This window comes from Anastrepha obliqua, chromosome 2 (assembly GCF_027943255.1).
Source record: "Anastrepha obliqua isolate idAnaObli1 chromosome 2, idAnaObli1_1.0, whole genome shotgun sequence".
NCBI lineage: Eukaryota > Metazoa > Arthropoda > Insecta > Diptera > Tephritidae > Anastrepha > Anastrepha obliqua.
In genome coordinates, this window is record NC_072893.1 from 17,625,240 (window position 1) to 17,641,543 (window position 16,304).

A 16,304-nucleotide genomic window follows, 5' to 3' on the forward strand; every position below is an offset into this window, starting at 1 on the left:
AGACGAGGCTGGCGCCAATGTAACAGAGAATGTCGAACGCTATCGCGCCATGACGAACGACTTTTTGATGCCCGGAAAGCCCGTAAACGGAGGATGGTTCCATGTGTAGAAGTCCACGCAAGTGGGGAAAGTTACTGATCGCCATTCACTTGGGAATGGCCAGGACGATTCTTCTGCATATGGTTCAAGCAGCTCACAACGGCCGGGATTAGCCCACGTATCCTCTGGGTAGCTTCCGAACATCCGTTTGGGAGTGAGCTAACGTGAGAAGGCGAAATATTCCAGGATAGCTGGTTGTGCGTTGGGTTTGGGACCCGCCACTTAAAAATCGCCCCCAATGAAAAGTGTAAAAAAGCCTCGGATGAGACCTCCCTATACTGATGACGACCCCTGCAAACGAACTAAGGATTATGATTTGAGGGCATGCACCTGGAATGTCCGGTCCCTTAATGGGGAAGGTGCCTCTGCCCGGCTGGTTGATGTCCTCGTGAGAGTAAAGGCTGACATCACTGCCATCCAAGAGATGCGATGGACGGGGCAAGGTAAGAAAACCATAGGACCTTGCGACGTCTACTACAGCTGCCATGTAAAGGAGCGCAAATTCGGTGTCGGATTTGTTGTGGGAGAGAGACTTCGTCGCCAAGTACTGTCGTTCACTCCGGTGGACGAGCGTCTCGCAACAATCCGCATCAAAGCCCGTTTTTTCAACATATCGCTAATTTGCGCCCACGCCCCGACGGAAGAGAAGGACGATGTGACCAAAGATTCCTTCTATGAGCGCCTGGAACGTTCCTATGAGCGCTGCCCCCGCCACGACATAAAAGTCGTGCTTGGCGACTTCAACGCCAGGGTGGGCAAGGAGGGAATTTTTGGTCCCACAGTCGGAAAATTCAGCCTGCACAACGAAACATCCGGTAACGGACAGAGGCTGATCGACTTCGCCGGGGCCCGAAACATGGTAGTCTGCAGCACCAGATTCCAGCATAAAAAGATACACCAAGCTACCTGGCTGTCTCCTGATCGAAAAACGCGAAACCAGATCGATCATGTTGTGATAGATGGAAGACACGCTTCTAGTGTATTAGATGTACGCACGATCCGAGGACCCAACATCGACTCGGATCATTACCTTGTTGCAGCCAAGCTGCGCACCCGCCTCTGTGCAGCAAAAAACGTACATCTACCTACGCAAAGAATGTTCGACATTGAAAAGCTGCAATCACAACAGACAGCCAGAAGATTCGCCACTCGACTCTCACTCCTGCTCTCCGAAAGCACTGCCCAACAAATCGGCATGCGCGAGCAATGGAGCCACATTTCTCGTTCCCTACGTACCGCCGCCGAAGAAGAAATCGGATTCCGGCGAGCCCGAAAAAACAATTGGTACGACGAGGAATGTCATGCTGCCGCAGAAAGAAAAGATGCCGCTTATAGAGCCACGCTGCGATCGGGCGCAACGCGAGCCATGTGGGATCGCTACAGAGAGCTGAAAAAGGAAGAGAGACGTATTATCCGAAAGAAGAAACGAGAGGCCGAAATACGTGAGTGCGAAGAGCTTGAGATGCTGGCCAACAGGAACAACGCCCGAAAATTCTACCAGAAAGTTCGGCGGCTTACAGAAGGTTTCAAGACCGGGGCGTTTTCCTGTAAGAACAAAGACGGCGATCTGGTGACTGACGTACAGAGCAATCTTAAATTATGGAGGGAACACTTCTCGAACCTGTTAAACGGTGACAGCTGCGCATGTCACAGAGAAAGTGAAGATCCCGATACCCCAATCGTTGACGACGGAATTGTCGTTCCGCTACCCGATCATGACGAGGTGAGAATAGCGATAACGCGGCTAAAGAACAACAAAGCCGCGGGCGCCGACGGACTGCCGGCTGAGCTATTTAAACATGGCGGTGAGGAGCTGGTAAGGTGCATGCATCAGCTCCTATGCATAATATGGTCGGATGAAAGCATGCCTGCCGATTGGAATTTAAGTGTGCTCTGCCCAATCCATAAGAAGGGTGATCCTGCAATTTGTGCCAATTACCGCGGGATAAGTCTTCTAAATATCGCCTATAAGGTTCTAGCGAGCGTATTGTGTGAAAGGCTGAAGCCCACCGTCAACCAACTGATTGGACCTTATCAGTGTGGCTTCAGACCTGGAAAGTCCACCATCGACCAAATATTCTCAATACGCCAAATCTTGGAAAAGACCCATGAAAGGAGAATCGACACACATCATCTTTTCGTCGACTTCAAAGCTGCATTCGACAGTACGGAAAGAAGTTACCTGTATGCCGCGATGTCTGAATTTGGTATCCCCGCAAAACTAATACGGCTATGTAAGATGACGTTGCTCAACACCAGCAGCGCCGTCAGAATTGGGAAGGACCTCTCCGAGCCGTTTGATACCAAACGAGGTTTCAGACAGGGTGACTCGCTGTCGTGTGACTTCTTTAACCTGATGTTGGAGAGCATCGTACGAGCCGCAGAACTTAATCGCTCAGGCACAATATTTTATAAGAGCGTACAATTGTTGGCGTATGCCGATGATATTGACATCATTGGCCTTAACAACCGCGCTGTTAGTTCTGCCTTCTCCAAACTGGATAAAGAGGCAAAGCGAATGGGTCTGGTGGTGAACGAGGACAAAACGAAGTACCTCCTGTCTTCAAACAAACAGTCCGCGCACTCGCGTATCGGAACCCACGTCACTGTAGACAGTTATAATTTCGAGGTTGTAAAGGACTTCGTCTATTTAGGAACCAGCATTAACACCGATAACAATGTCAGCCTTGAAATCCAACGTAGAATCTCTCTTGCCAACAAGTGCTACTTTGGACTAAGTAGGCAATTGAGTAGTAAAGTCCTCTCTCGACGAACAAAACTAACACTCTACAAGGCTCTCATCATGCCCGTCCTAACGTATGGCGCAGAAGCTTGGACGATGACAACATCCGATGAAGCGACGCTTGGAGTGTTCGAGAGAAAGATTCTGCGTAAGATTTTTGGACCTTTGCACGTTGGCAACGGCGAATATCGCAGACGATGGAACGATGAGCTGTATGAGCTTTACGACGACATAGACATAGCGCAGCGAATAAAGATCCAGCGGCTACGTTGGCTGGGTCATGTCGTCCGAATGGATACAAACGCTCCGGCTTTGAAAGTATTCGATGCGATACCAGCTGGTGGTAGCAGAGGAAGAGGGCGGCCTCCTCTGCGTTGGAAAGATCAGGTGGAGAAGGACTTGGCTTCACTTGGTGTGTCCAACTGGCGCCGGTTAGCACGAGAAAGAAACGACTGGCGTGCTTTGTTAAACTCGGCCAAAATCGCGTAAGCGGTTCTAGCGCCAATTAAGAAGAAGAAAGCCCGTAAACTTCACAACATTTGGTTCCAGTAAGACTACGCTACTTGCCATACAGCCAACCAGCATAGAAACCAAGATTGCTAAAGTTATTCACGAGATACCGACCGAAGGCCTTCAATGAGTCATTCCAAATACCTCTGAATTGATCACCTTTTACCTGAATTTATTTATTGAGATTAGAAAACATTTCCTAGTAAATTTGTATATATTTTAAAAGTTATAAGTATTCCGAAAGCATCATTCAATATTTTTCTCTCTCTCACTCATATCAAATACGGACTACTGTCACTGTGCCCACCAACCATTTGCCTTACAAGCAGCGTAGCCATTAAATTATTTCACTACTTTTGTGCAGTTGATGGATGTCAGTCGAATTTGGTGCATTTGTCCGCGTTTGATGCCCACATAATTTGATTAAAACTGGATAAACAAAATTTTCCCCAACTTGTAATCCTTCCTATTTTCCTTTTTTCGTCCACTTATGTCGACAATTCATGTTTTTTTCCTAATTACCTGACAATAACTGTTAGAAATGAAATTGGTTCGACGTTTTTGTTTTTTTTTTAATAAATTTCAGTCGCGCCTATTAGCGAACATGTCACTTATACATAAATAGCATTGTATGGTGAGGAGCCGAGGAGGTGGTTGGGTGGAGGTGGCACTGGCTGCCTTATTGCTTTATTAAAAATTGAATATTTATGTACCTACACAAATGCCTATGCTTGCCTCGTACTGCAGTAGTTGAATTTTTTGCTAATTAACTGGCTGAAAATATTTGTAAGTACATTTGCACTGCATATATGGCATGAAATCTGTTCGCGTTTTGCCACAAGCTTCAAATAAAATGAATATAAATAGTGGAAATTAATCACTTAATTATTATTCCAACACTTGAGTTGTGTCGTTGTAGCAGGCACAAATTAATGACAGCAATTAAGTGAGAACAAAAAGAATAAAGCAAAGAGCGTAGTTTGTAGTTGTTTGTGCTTTAGTACCAAAGAAAGTTGACAAAAAAAAAGATTTTTGAAAAGAGAGAACTCTTATTAGCTATAAGAAAATTTATTGTTTTTCAAAATATTCTCCATGAAGATCTATACACTTTTGCATGCGTTTGAACCAATTGTTGAAGCACTTTTGCCACTCTGAATGAGGTACCTCCAAAACATGCATTCTGAATGCCGCAACCGCTTCTTCAGGTGTCGAAAAACGTTGACCTCTCGGTTTGTTTTTTACGTACGGGAATAAAAAGAAGTCATTCGGTGCCAAGTCAGGACTATACGGCGGATGACCCATTAATTCGATGTTTTGGGTGCTCAAAAATGCAGTTGTTTGCGCCGATGTGTGAGAGCTCGCATTGTCCTGGTGAAGAGTGATCCGTCTTTGGTGATTGGTTTTCCTAATTTCTTGGAAGACAACTGGCAAACAAATGGTTGTGTCCCACTCAGAATTTACTGTTCTGCGTTGTTCTAGTTGTACTGTTGCGATATGTCCAGTTTTTCCGAAAAAACAGGCGACCATTTGCTTGGAAGTGCTTCGTGCGCGAACAACTTTTGTTGGATTTGGCTCATCTTGAAACACCCATACAGTCGACTGCTGTTTACTTTCGGGCTCATGCGCGTAAATCCATGATTCATCACCTGTCACGATGTCATAGACGTGTTTCGAAACCCCGCGAACGTATTTTTTCAGCATTTCCTTCGACCAATCGACACGAGCCTTTTTTTGAGCGATTGACAAATTGTGTGGGATCCAACGCGAACAAATTTTTTTGACAGTCAAATGTTTATGCAATATTGAATGTATGCTAGTCCCACTAATACCTAAGATTGTCTCAATCTCACGATAGGTCACATGACGATCTTGCAATATCAGTTCGCGCACAGCATCAATGGTTTTCGGAACAACAACTGATTTTGGACGACCTTCACGAAATTCGTCTTGGAGTGAACTACGACCACGATTGAATTCACCATACCATCGATAAACACTGGTCCTTGATGGAGCTTCATCGCCAAAAAATGAATTAAGTTCATCCATACAATGTTGCTGAGTTAATCCACGTCGAAAGTTCTAAAAAATAATCGCACGAATCTTTTAAGTTACTGTAAACAACACAAATAGCGCTGGTATTTCAAAACGTTCTGAGTACGTAAAAGCCAAAAAATGTCAAACTTTGCGATACAAGAAATTTCAGTTGCCAGATGGCAACACCAGGGTTGCCAAATCCCGAAATATAAAAGGCACCCCTCGTATTCATATGAAAAGCTTAATTAAAAACAAAATTTATTTCAATTTAAATTTAAATTAAAAGAAGAAAATGCCTGAGAAACTGGTGAAAACTTTCGTACTAACCTTTTAACTGAACCCGCAACTAATGTGTATCAAAAGTTTGCCAGACCCCTGAAAAGGTAGCATAACAGCAGAATGCCTTGAAATTCTTAGTACCTTTTTCCACAAATTTTATCGATCTCAAGTGCTGCGTAAGGACCAAGATAATATTCTTGATTTGCCCTTTGACTTTTTGAATGCAAAAAATGATCAACTTTGAACGATCTCAGAACCTGCGTAAGGCCCAAAATAATATTTCTGATTTGCTCCCTGACTTTTTGAATGCAAAAAATTATCAACTTTCAACGATCTCAGAAGCTCCGTATGGTCCAAAAAAATATTTTTGACGTGCCCGCTGATTTTCTGAATGCAACAAAGTGGGGCGTTTTCGCTTCTCCTTCTTCCTAAGTGCTGCCAGTCAGGCACATCCAGTGAGGGCAAGTCCTTTGCCAAATAAGTTGTCCAACTTAACTCTTCCTCTGCTACGACCAACAGGTAGGTTTAGCAGCCGCATCGCACATTGAGACAACGATGCCACTTAGACCACAAAATGGGTCCGTTGTGAGGACCAACAGGTATCGCTTCAAATAATTTCACAGCTGGAGCCTTTGCCTGCATTCCCTTGAAATGCCCCAGCCACCGGAGCCTCTGGGTCTTTATAAGCCGTATTAAGCCTACTAACAAAAGTCGCCTTAAAGCTCATACATCTCAACGTTCCAACTTCTGGACTATTTACTGCAACTAACGAACAAAGTTCTCATGCATTTTCTCCATGCAATGAATATTCGAGATTTTAGCCAGTTCCACTGATGGTAATGCTGCATTTAGTAACTCCAATTTTGAAAAATTGAGAACGAGTTATTCCTCTGGGAAGCCAAGCACAACCAGCAGTTACTTTTTCAGCATTTTAATAGGCCTCGAGAGTCTCATATATACGCATGCGCACACAAAAATATTTGATTTATAGACAATTAGTGGCGCTGGCGTTGCAACAAATAGTCTCAATATCAATAACTTGCATTTATGGGCATTTGGTGGTAATGAACATTTTGCTATAAGTTTCTATACGACGGCTGCTTTTGTAATCCACCTGCGGTAAGGTGGTTAGGCAAGGCAAAAAACAAATTTAGGGCGCGTTGTAGCACAGAAAGAATAAATTCAAAACGCTTTTGAGGAATAGAAGTAAGTAAAGAGGTGGTTAACTTTCATTTAAGCAGTCCAACATTTCTGCGTATTTATTACACCTGTCGGTATAAGCGCCCCTTCTGGTACCCATTTGTCGCAGCGGCTTATTCCTTTCAAGTAAAAAAGAAAAACTACTTCTTCCGCTGTCATAGGCGTATTAGATAAATAAATAAATAAGTAACACTTGACTAGACAGCCATTAGTCAGCAATTAAACATCAATTAAGTCATCAAGTGTTGACTGGAAATCACCTAGCACCACACTTGCGGCCGCGTTGGTAGTTCACGCTGTTCAGGTGTTCAAGTGTTCAAGTGCTCAGTTGCTCGGGTGTTCAGGTGTACGGGTGTTGGCATTTTGTTGTGCATTTTATTATGGGCTTCTCAAAAAACCGGTAGATATCCGTAGTTGCAGACACACTTGGGCAAAAAACCGGTAAAGATACACAGCAACGCTAGACAGCTTGGCGGCAAACGCAGCTCAAATAGGCGAGTGTGCAAATAAATTCTTTCAGTCGGCAAATGAACAAAAACAAAATTGAATTGAATTGGTATTTTATTTATTGAATTTTGCAAAGCTAAAAATTGCGGTGTGTCTAAAAGGCATAATTCGTATTGAAAATGGTACAAGTACGAGGGCAGTTGGATAGATATGATGTTCATTTGGTAGAGTAACTAATGAAAAAAATTTCTTGCTTATGAAACTATAGTAGCCTTTATTGGGTGGCAAGTGAACGTATTGAATTTGGAAATCTTATTAACATAAACAAAAAATGGAGAATTTAACACTTAGATGTAACAAAAAAAAAATTATGAAAGTAATGGAAAAATGTACACAAATTTAACTTTTTGTTCGTAGATTTTTTACGAAGAAGAAGAGAAGCTTTTTTTCCTAACAAAAACATAATAAAAAAAGAGGAAAAAAAAATTAAAAATTAAATTAAAAACAGTAAAATGAAAAAAAAAATATTAAAAAAAAATATTAAACAAAAATTTAAGAAAAAATTTAAAAAATTATATTCAAATTAAAAATTCAAAAAAATTAATTTATTACTTTTTAACTCTTTAGAACTTTTTAGAACTCAAAATTAAATAAAAAAAACGAAAAATAGAATTAAATACAATAAAAAGAAAAAAAAAATCATAGAAATATTAGGAAAAATTAAAAAAAAAAAAATAAATAAAATTATATTCAAATGAAGAATTCAACAAAAAAAAAAAAATTGTAATAAGCTTTAAGAAGAACTCAAAATTCATATAAGAAATTTTTTCTCTTATTAGGAAGTTACGTATAATTTTAAAGTTTTCAGTTGAACATAATTAAAAAAATTTAAAATGTTAAAATTAAAAAAAAAAAAAATAAACGAATAAAATTAAAAAACAATTAAATACAATAAACTGAAACAAATCAAATAAAAAATAAATAAAAATAAAAATAAAATTAAAAATAAACGAAATTAAAAAAAACATTAAAAAAAATACAAACATAAAATAATTTAAATCAAATGAAAGATTAAAAAAAATAAGAATTCAAAATTCATATAGGAAATACTTATTAGAAATACAATAAAAAAATCAAATATGTTAAAATTAAAAAAAAAAAATTAAAAAAAAATAGAAATCAATAGAATTAAAAAACAATTAAATACAATAAAATGAAAAAATAAAATTAAAAAAAATAATTAAAAAAAAAAATTAAGGAAATTAAAAAAATAAAAAGTAAAAAGTAAAAAGCATTAAAAAAACAAATATAAATAAAATATATATGGGGCATTCTTTCTCAACGGGAGACCCCTATCTGTCCAAAAATGTTTTTGACCTAGAGAGTTCTAATAGGGCTTAAAATTGAGCTCTTTTTATCTACTTTTCAATACAGAGTGGCCAAAAACGAAATTCAAGATGGCTCATTTTATATGGCTAAAAATGTAATCAAAATTCATTAAATTCATTCTAATAACCTATACCAAAAAAATTTATATCAACGGAAAGAGTTGTACGAGGTCTCAAAATTTAGCTAATAAAGTTTACTTTAAAATACAAAATGAAAAATTTTTAAATCCAAGATGGCGGCCACAACATGGCGGCTAATTTTTTAAAACTACTCAAATTCACTTAAAATGTATAATATTACTCGGGGGTTTTTTGGGTCGCTGATTACAAATCTGGTGTTAGATTTCCAAATTTCAAAATGCCGGATCCAATATGGCGGACGGATTTTTGAAAAAACTCATGAATTCGCATGAAAGTCGTTACTCAGGGGGAAAAGACTTGGAAGTTCCGAGGTCTTACGAATAGACACCGACTCCAACGTCACAATCCATCTTGGATTCATCAGTGTAAAGTGCAGTTGTATTTTTCTTCAATAATGAATTGAAATCAGATTCCTTTTGTTTGGGGAACTTTACCTTAACCCATTATGTACTAGCGTTGCCATATGGCAACACTGTAGGTTGAATTTACAGTTATCCAAAACAGCAAAAACCAGCCACCTTAGATTGTTTAAGTTATTATATTCGTGTAACGGAAAGCTTTCACCATTGACGAAGCGATTTTGTTTCTATTTTTTCCTTAAATTCGGCGAGTAAGTCTATGGTTTTTCTAGTGCATTTTGTGAATCGCGAAAAAATGTCGCATCGGAAAAGGTAAGTTGAAATATTTTTCATAAATGTACATATATTTTTTTGGTTGTAAATATTTTAGTATTATGAATGTATAAATATTCTAAAGCAACAACAATTTCTTGTGAACTAATTTCTAATTTTCTGTTGTCGAGGTTATTTCTCAGCGTTGCCAAATGGCAACGCTAGTCCATATGATGTACAACTATTCTAAATAATAACTTTTTTGTGTTAGCTTGAAATTGCATGAGATAGAAGATGAATTGGAACAATGGGATGATGCTCAGGATGTTTACATTGAGCCACCGGAGGTTGCAGAATACACCGACGAGGATTCAGCGGATGAGGATTCTGGTGGATTCATTGACAACTTGACTGGAAGACAACTCTTGGCTACTGCTGAAATCGTCACGCGGAGAACGTCTTTTGAGGAAACCGAAGATGAGGTTACAGCTCATGGTCCAGCTAAAAAGCGTAAAGTCAGCTATAAATGGAAGAAAGCTGACTTGCCAGATTTACCCTCCACCGAATTCGAAACGACAATTTCTCAGGACTACGAAGGCAAGACTTGTACGGATATGTTTGAATTATTTTTTGATGAGGGCGTTTGTCAGTTTCTAATTGACCAGACCACTAAGTACGCATTATTTTTGAACTGCCCAGATCCCCGTATAAACATAGCGGAACTTAAATGTTTTTTTGCCATTTTGATTGTCTCGGGTTATAACAAGTTACCAAGTAAAAAATCGTACTGGGAAACTGGCGATGATATGCGAAATTCTTTGGTATCTAATGCTATGCGGCGAGATAAGTTTATACAAATCATGCGATTTGTTCATGCGAGTGATAATACTCAATTGAACAAGAACGATAGAATGAGTAAATTACGACCGTTGATGAACGTTTTAAAAAATAAGTTTCTTGAGCACATTCCAATCGAACAAGATCTAAACTACGACGAAAGCATGATTGAATATTACGGAAGACATGGATGTAAGCAATGTATTCGGAATAAGCCTATTCGTTTCGGATATAAAGCTTGGTGCCTAAATTCTGTCAGTGGATATTTAGCTAATTTTGAGGTGTATCAAGGTTCGATTCCAGGCTCTAATTTGGAACATGAGCAGAAATTCGGTAAAGCGACAGCTCCAATGCTAACTATGATAAACGAGTTACCTCTAGCTATGCGGACACAAAAGCTGCGGTTTTATTTTGATAATCTTTTCACAGGTATTCCACTATTGATGCACTTGAAAAAGATGGGTTATGGTGGTACTGGTACTCTTCGCCAAAACCGATTACCTAAAGAATGTCCGATTGCTAAAGTTGAAACCATGAAGAAGAGAGAAAGAGGTTCGTATGAATATGCTAGTCAAGGCGACGTCGTTGTAGCCCGCTGGATGGATAACTCTGTTGTGACAGTCGCCTCCACCGATCATAAAGTACACCCGCTTGGTACAGCATCTCGATACTCGAAGGCTTGTAAACAGAAAATCAAAATTCCTCGACCCCATCTTATTGGTGCTTACAATCAATCAATGGGAGGCACAGATCTCATGGATGCTCACATAAATAATTACAGGATTGGTATTCGAAGCAAGAAATGGTGGTGGCCTATCTTTACTTGGCTTATTGATGTTTCAGTAAACAATTCATGGATTTTGATGCGCAAATCCGGTAGGAATATTTCTCAGTTAGATTTCCGTCGTGAAATTGCTCAAACATATTTGAAAAAGTACGCGAATCCTCCAAAAGCGGGCGGCAGACCATCAACCTCTCAGTTTGGAGGAAGGATACTGGAAGGAGTTAGGTTTGACGGATTACATCATTATCCCCGGTCTGTTGACAAGAAACGAAGGTGTGCTGGTGAAAATTGTCAAACTATAGGCAGGGTCACATGTTCAAAGTGTAATGTAGGATTGTGTCTCAAGTGTTTTGAAAAATTTCATACGAAATACTAATTATAATAAAAATAATGTATAACTCTATGAACTATGAATAACTCTACTACAAGATAAGAATAGTTAAACTATAATAAATACTTGTTTTCTTAACACAAATTAAGTTTTATTTCATTCAAAATAATTCATCAAAAATTTTGATTTAAGTACTCGTATGTGCCTTGCGTTGCCATATGGCAACAGTCTAAAACTCAAGAATTATAAAAAAATTTTATATTTTTTTTTCATAATATATTTATTTAGACATCATTTAGTATATCCATGAAAATACTATTAAATATAACGTGTTTTGAAACTCCGTCCCTAATGGGTTAAACTCAATTCTGAAGTCATAGAGAAGCGGTAGTAAAATCTGATGAACTGTTAGTAAGCTTTTGGCTATCTAAAAGAACACTGTGACCAAACATCTTAGCATTACAAAAACCACCTTCTTTTATCCTGAAGGCAGTATTCTTTGCCGTTAGTCGTAGTTGTAAGTCTATTGGTAACAGATAGAGCGCGGCGTTAAGTGCCTCTGCTGGGCACGATTTCATAGCTCCAATTATTCCTGCGCAGGCTCTTCGTGAAAAATAGTGAGTTATAACAGTTTTATGAGGTAGTAAAATCGTACTCGCTAGCGGTGAATTTTGCTCGATAACTTTTTCGTTACTTTCATATGCAAATTTTTCGTGAAGTGACCAGAAGGCAGAAATGGCGAACAGAGAAGTGGCGATCGAAGGCGCCTTAGATAAAGTTATTGAACTACTGCATGCATACATTAAAAAATAAGTGTTTTTGTTGTTATTTTTACAAACATAATTTTATTATATGAGCCGAAATTAATCTTATTGAGACTTATGCATCGTTTTTTGCTTTTCCTTTAATAAAAATACTGAATTAAAAAAAAAATAATTGTTTGGTTATTACCTGAGCCCAAGCCACGTGCCCTTCTGTGGATGCACAACTTAGCGGTTCTGGCAGTTTTGGCATATAGCTTCCTAGTCTGGTGGATTGCTCTTCGCAAGCCTCTATAACACCACTAAATTAGAGAAACTGCAGAGGACTGCATGCATTGGCATCGCTAGGGTGTGTAGAACATGCCCCACTGCCGCTCTTAACGCCATTCTGCACTTACTTTCCATTGATCTTCAAGTTCAATCCATTGCTGCTCAGAGTGCTATTAGGGTGAAGCAAGTTGGAGGCAATCTTCTCTCCACATGGCAGCTGTTTGATGATTTCTCCTTCCTTCTTTGTACATCGTAGATCTCTCCGTTCGGAAACTGGGTTTTGAGGGTTGTGCTAGGGCTACCTTCTCAAATAGGCTAGATTTGAAGGAGCAAATAGTCTGGACAGACATAGCTACCTATGTTTTCTCCGATGGATTCAAGAAGGAACGTACAGTAGGAGCGGGGGTTTCCTCTAAATCAGCCAATACTTTATTCTCCTTGAAATTGCTGAAAACTAGTAGTGTTTTTCAAGCAGAGGTCTTCGCGATCCTGCAAGCATGAAAAATGCTTAGCGATCGCTTTTGGGTGGGAAACATAAATATATTTTTCGATAGTCAAGTTGCGATCAAGGTCCTGTCGTCACCATGTTGCAGCTCTCTTCTAGTGAACTTCTGTAAGGAGGAGATCAAACGTCTCGAATGTGCAGGAAACATCTCTTATCTGAATTCCAATGCATAGGAACATAGAGAGAAATAAAATATCCAATGAGCTTGTCAGGAAAGGGTTGACAGAGCGATTTTAATTCTCCAATCTCAGATATCGGTGTCCTCGTGACTGTTGTTACACGGAAACTGCATAACTTATTTATTAATACAGCGCCATACAGATAGAGCTCTATCTTATCGTGTACTATCTCAAAAACATTTTGGCCTCCGTACGGCAGAAGTAGTACGCTTAAAGCGCTAGGGATACCCCATCATTCAATTTCCAAACTCAAAGCGGTGGTCACCGGTAACTGAGTGATCGGACCGCATGCGCAGAAGCTTGAGCTTTCATAAAACCACCATTGAATAAGCTGTGGGGATCCTACAGAGGAAAAGACTGTAAGACTCTTGTCTTGAGAAGTGTCCGGGTCTGGCGGCTAGCCGCCTGAGGTTTTTTAAGTGTGTTTTTCGGGGATAGCCTGAAGCAGTTTTCAAGCATAGATTCCGTTTCTATCCTTCACTATATTAACAGCACTGGATATCTGTAGATGGTTTCTCTTTCTTTAAGTTGTGAAATTTTCCACAGGTAGTGGTTTACATTAGGGTATCAAAATGGCTCTCAAGTGCTATTTCTAGTATACCCGAGGTACTCTTGTCATCTAACCTACTTACTTACCTACCAGATACCTGCGGTTTGTGCGGTTTGGTTTCGATTCGGCCTGAAAAATCGATGTTCTATTTCATGAAGTCTCATTAGTTGAAGCCACTTTCTAAAGGAGAAACTCTTACTCAGGAGAAGAAACTTATTACAAACTTCATAGTTCTGGAAAAAATTAGGTAATGGTAGTATATCCATAGATGAAGCAACGATTTAGCCAGAAGAATTTTTAAATATCTGGAAGAAATGAAAAAAAATCTCAACTTAAAACAGAAATTGTTGGTCTTTCGCTTCCAAAATTCATACTGGTTATTTTTTATGCAAGCCAAGCAGCGAGTACCAGTTAGTATTTTATGAGGAGGAAAAATACAAATTGCTAAAAATTAACAATTAATTCAATGGACAAACGATATTTCGCTTTAAAAAAAAAATATAAATTGTAATAAATATTCAATGCGTCGACTTTTTGTGGACCATCCAAATGCTGATGCCAATTAAAAACATAAAATTATGTACATATTTGCTTTGACAGGCTAAATATGATACGGCTTAGTAAAAAAAAAAACACCTCATTTTCCTTATGGTAGTAGGAACTCACTCCATGTCATTTCGTCACTGTTCACCTGTCAATCATCAATCATCACTCAACACTAATGACAATTCAACATTCGACACTCAGCACACGTACAAACCATTTATCATGCGTGTTTAATTTTAGTATCCTACTCTACCACCTCTTTCCAGGTATTCCCGCTACCTTGACTTACATCAACATGGACCATAGTGTAACTGGCTCACCGGAGCTCATTCCATATCCCGATTGGCGTAGCAACACAGCTGGCGATTGTGCAAACAGCATCACCACCGCGTATCGCATTAAGGCGGACGAGTGTGGCCGCCTATGGGTACTTGACACCGGCACTGTTGGCATTGGCAACACCACCACCAATCCATGCCCGTATGCGGTGAACGTCTACGACTTGACCACCAACACACGTATACGCCGTTATGAGTTGCGCGCCGATGACACCAATGCCAACACTTTTGTTGCCAACATCGCTGTGGATATTGGCAAGTCATGCGACGATGCATTCGCTTACTTTTCCGATGAACTCGGCTATGGTTTGATTGCTTATTCGTGGGAACAGAATAAATCGTGGCGTTTTTCGGCGCACTCATACTTCTTCCCGGATCCCTTGCGCGGCGACTACAATATTGCCGGCTTGAACTTCCAATGGGGTGAGGAGGGCATCTTTGGCATGGCACTTTCACCCATACGTTCCGATGGCTATCGTACTATGTTCTTCAGCCCTCTGGCCAGTCATCGTCATTTCGCCGTATCGACGCGCATTTTACGCGATGAGAGTCGTGTCGAAGATAGTTATCATGATTTTGTGGCGCTAGATGAACGTGGCCCCAACTCGCATACGACGGCGCGTGTTATGAGCGATGATGGCATTGAGCTGTACGATTTAATTGATCAAAATGCCGTGGGCTGTTGGCATTCATCGATGCCGTACACACCACAATTTCATGGCATTGTGGATCGGGATGATGTCGGTCTGGTGTTTCCGGCCGATGTGAAGATCGATGAAAATAAAAATGTGTGGGTACTCTCCGATCGTATGCCGGTATTTTTGCTCTCCGATCTCGACTACAATGACGTCAACTTCCGCATTTACTCTGCGCCGCTGAGCACTTTGATTGAGAACACCGTCTGCGATATACGTAACAACGCCTATGGGCCATCGAATTCGGTTGGCTCGGTTAGCAGTTTCTATGACACGCCCACGAGTACGAATAATATTTATGGTCCACATTTGGGTATTGGTGGTGGTAACAAAGTGTACGGTCCACCGAATCCAGTGAATGTGCCGAAACCGCAGACGCGTCTGAACAAACCCTACTTGCCGCCACTGCCTACAAAGCCGGTTGTGCAAGCGGATGTGCCACGTGTCGCTCCGCCAAGCCGCAATTATCTACCGCCATTGATGGGCACTGGCTACACAACGCAGCGCGCCGACTCAGCCAAGGCGTACGTCTTCAACAATGGTCTCACCTATGAAGCTGGTGGACCACATCTGTTTCCGATACAAGCGGAGGGTTTGAAGAACTATGTGACAACTCGCACGTCCGGCTGGTGGATGCAGCGCTGAACGTGGGAACCCCGACAACCTTTTTGCACTTATCATCTAACACCTGAATATGCCAACTTCCAAGCATTCCACTGAAAGAGCATCAACCCGGAAGAAATTTATTTCCCCATACTCGTATACCTATCAGTAATTTTAGAATAGATTGTGTGACTTTGTTGTAACTCCGTGCAAATACCCCGAGGCAACGCTGCACTTTAGTAACAAAGTCTGGCTGTTGCTTCCTAACTGATTCTAGACAAGAATAAATTTGTAAATACTTATTTTATGAATTTCGCATCCCTACCTATGTACATACATATAAATAATGTTTAAATAATTTGTAGTGTGAAGAGCCAATGTATTACCTATTAAGAAATGTTCTTTGCGAAATGTTTTCGGAATGAATTTATCGTAAAATAAAATGTGTTTTAA

At 40.0% G+C, this 16,304-nt stretch overlaps 1 protein-coding gene across 1 annotated transcript in view; it reads left to right on the top strand.

Annotated features, from left to right (window-relative positions):
• Positions 1–15,893, top strand: part of LOC129237131 (protein yellow) — a 30,892-nt gene extending 14,999 nt beyond the window's left edge. The window contains exon 2 of the mRNA XM_054871608.1: positions 14,482–15,893. Within this exon, the coding sequence (XP_054727583.1) occupies positions 14,482–15,893 (1,412 nt within the window). The remainder of the gene's footprint in view (positions 1–14,481) is intronic.
• The last annotated feature ends 411 nt before the right edge of the window (positions 15,894–16,304 follow it).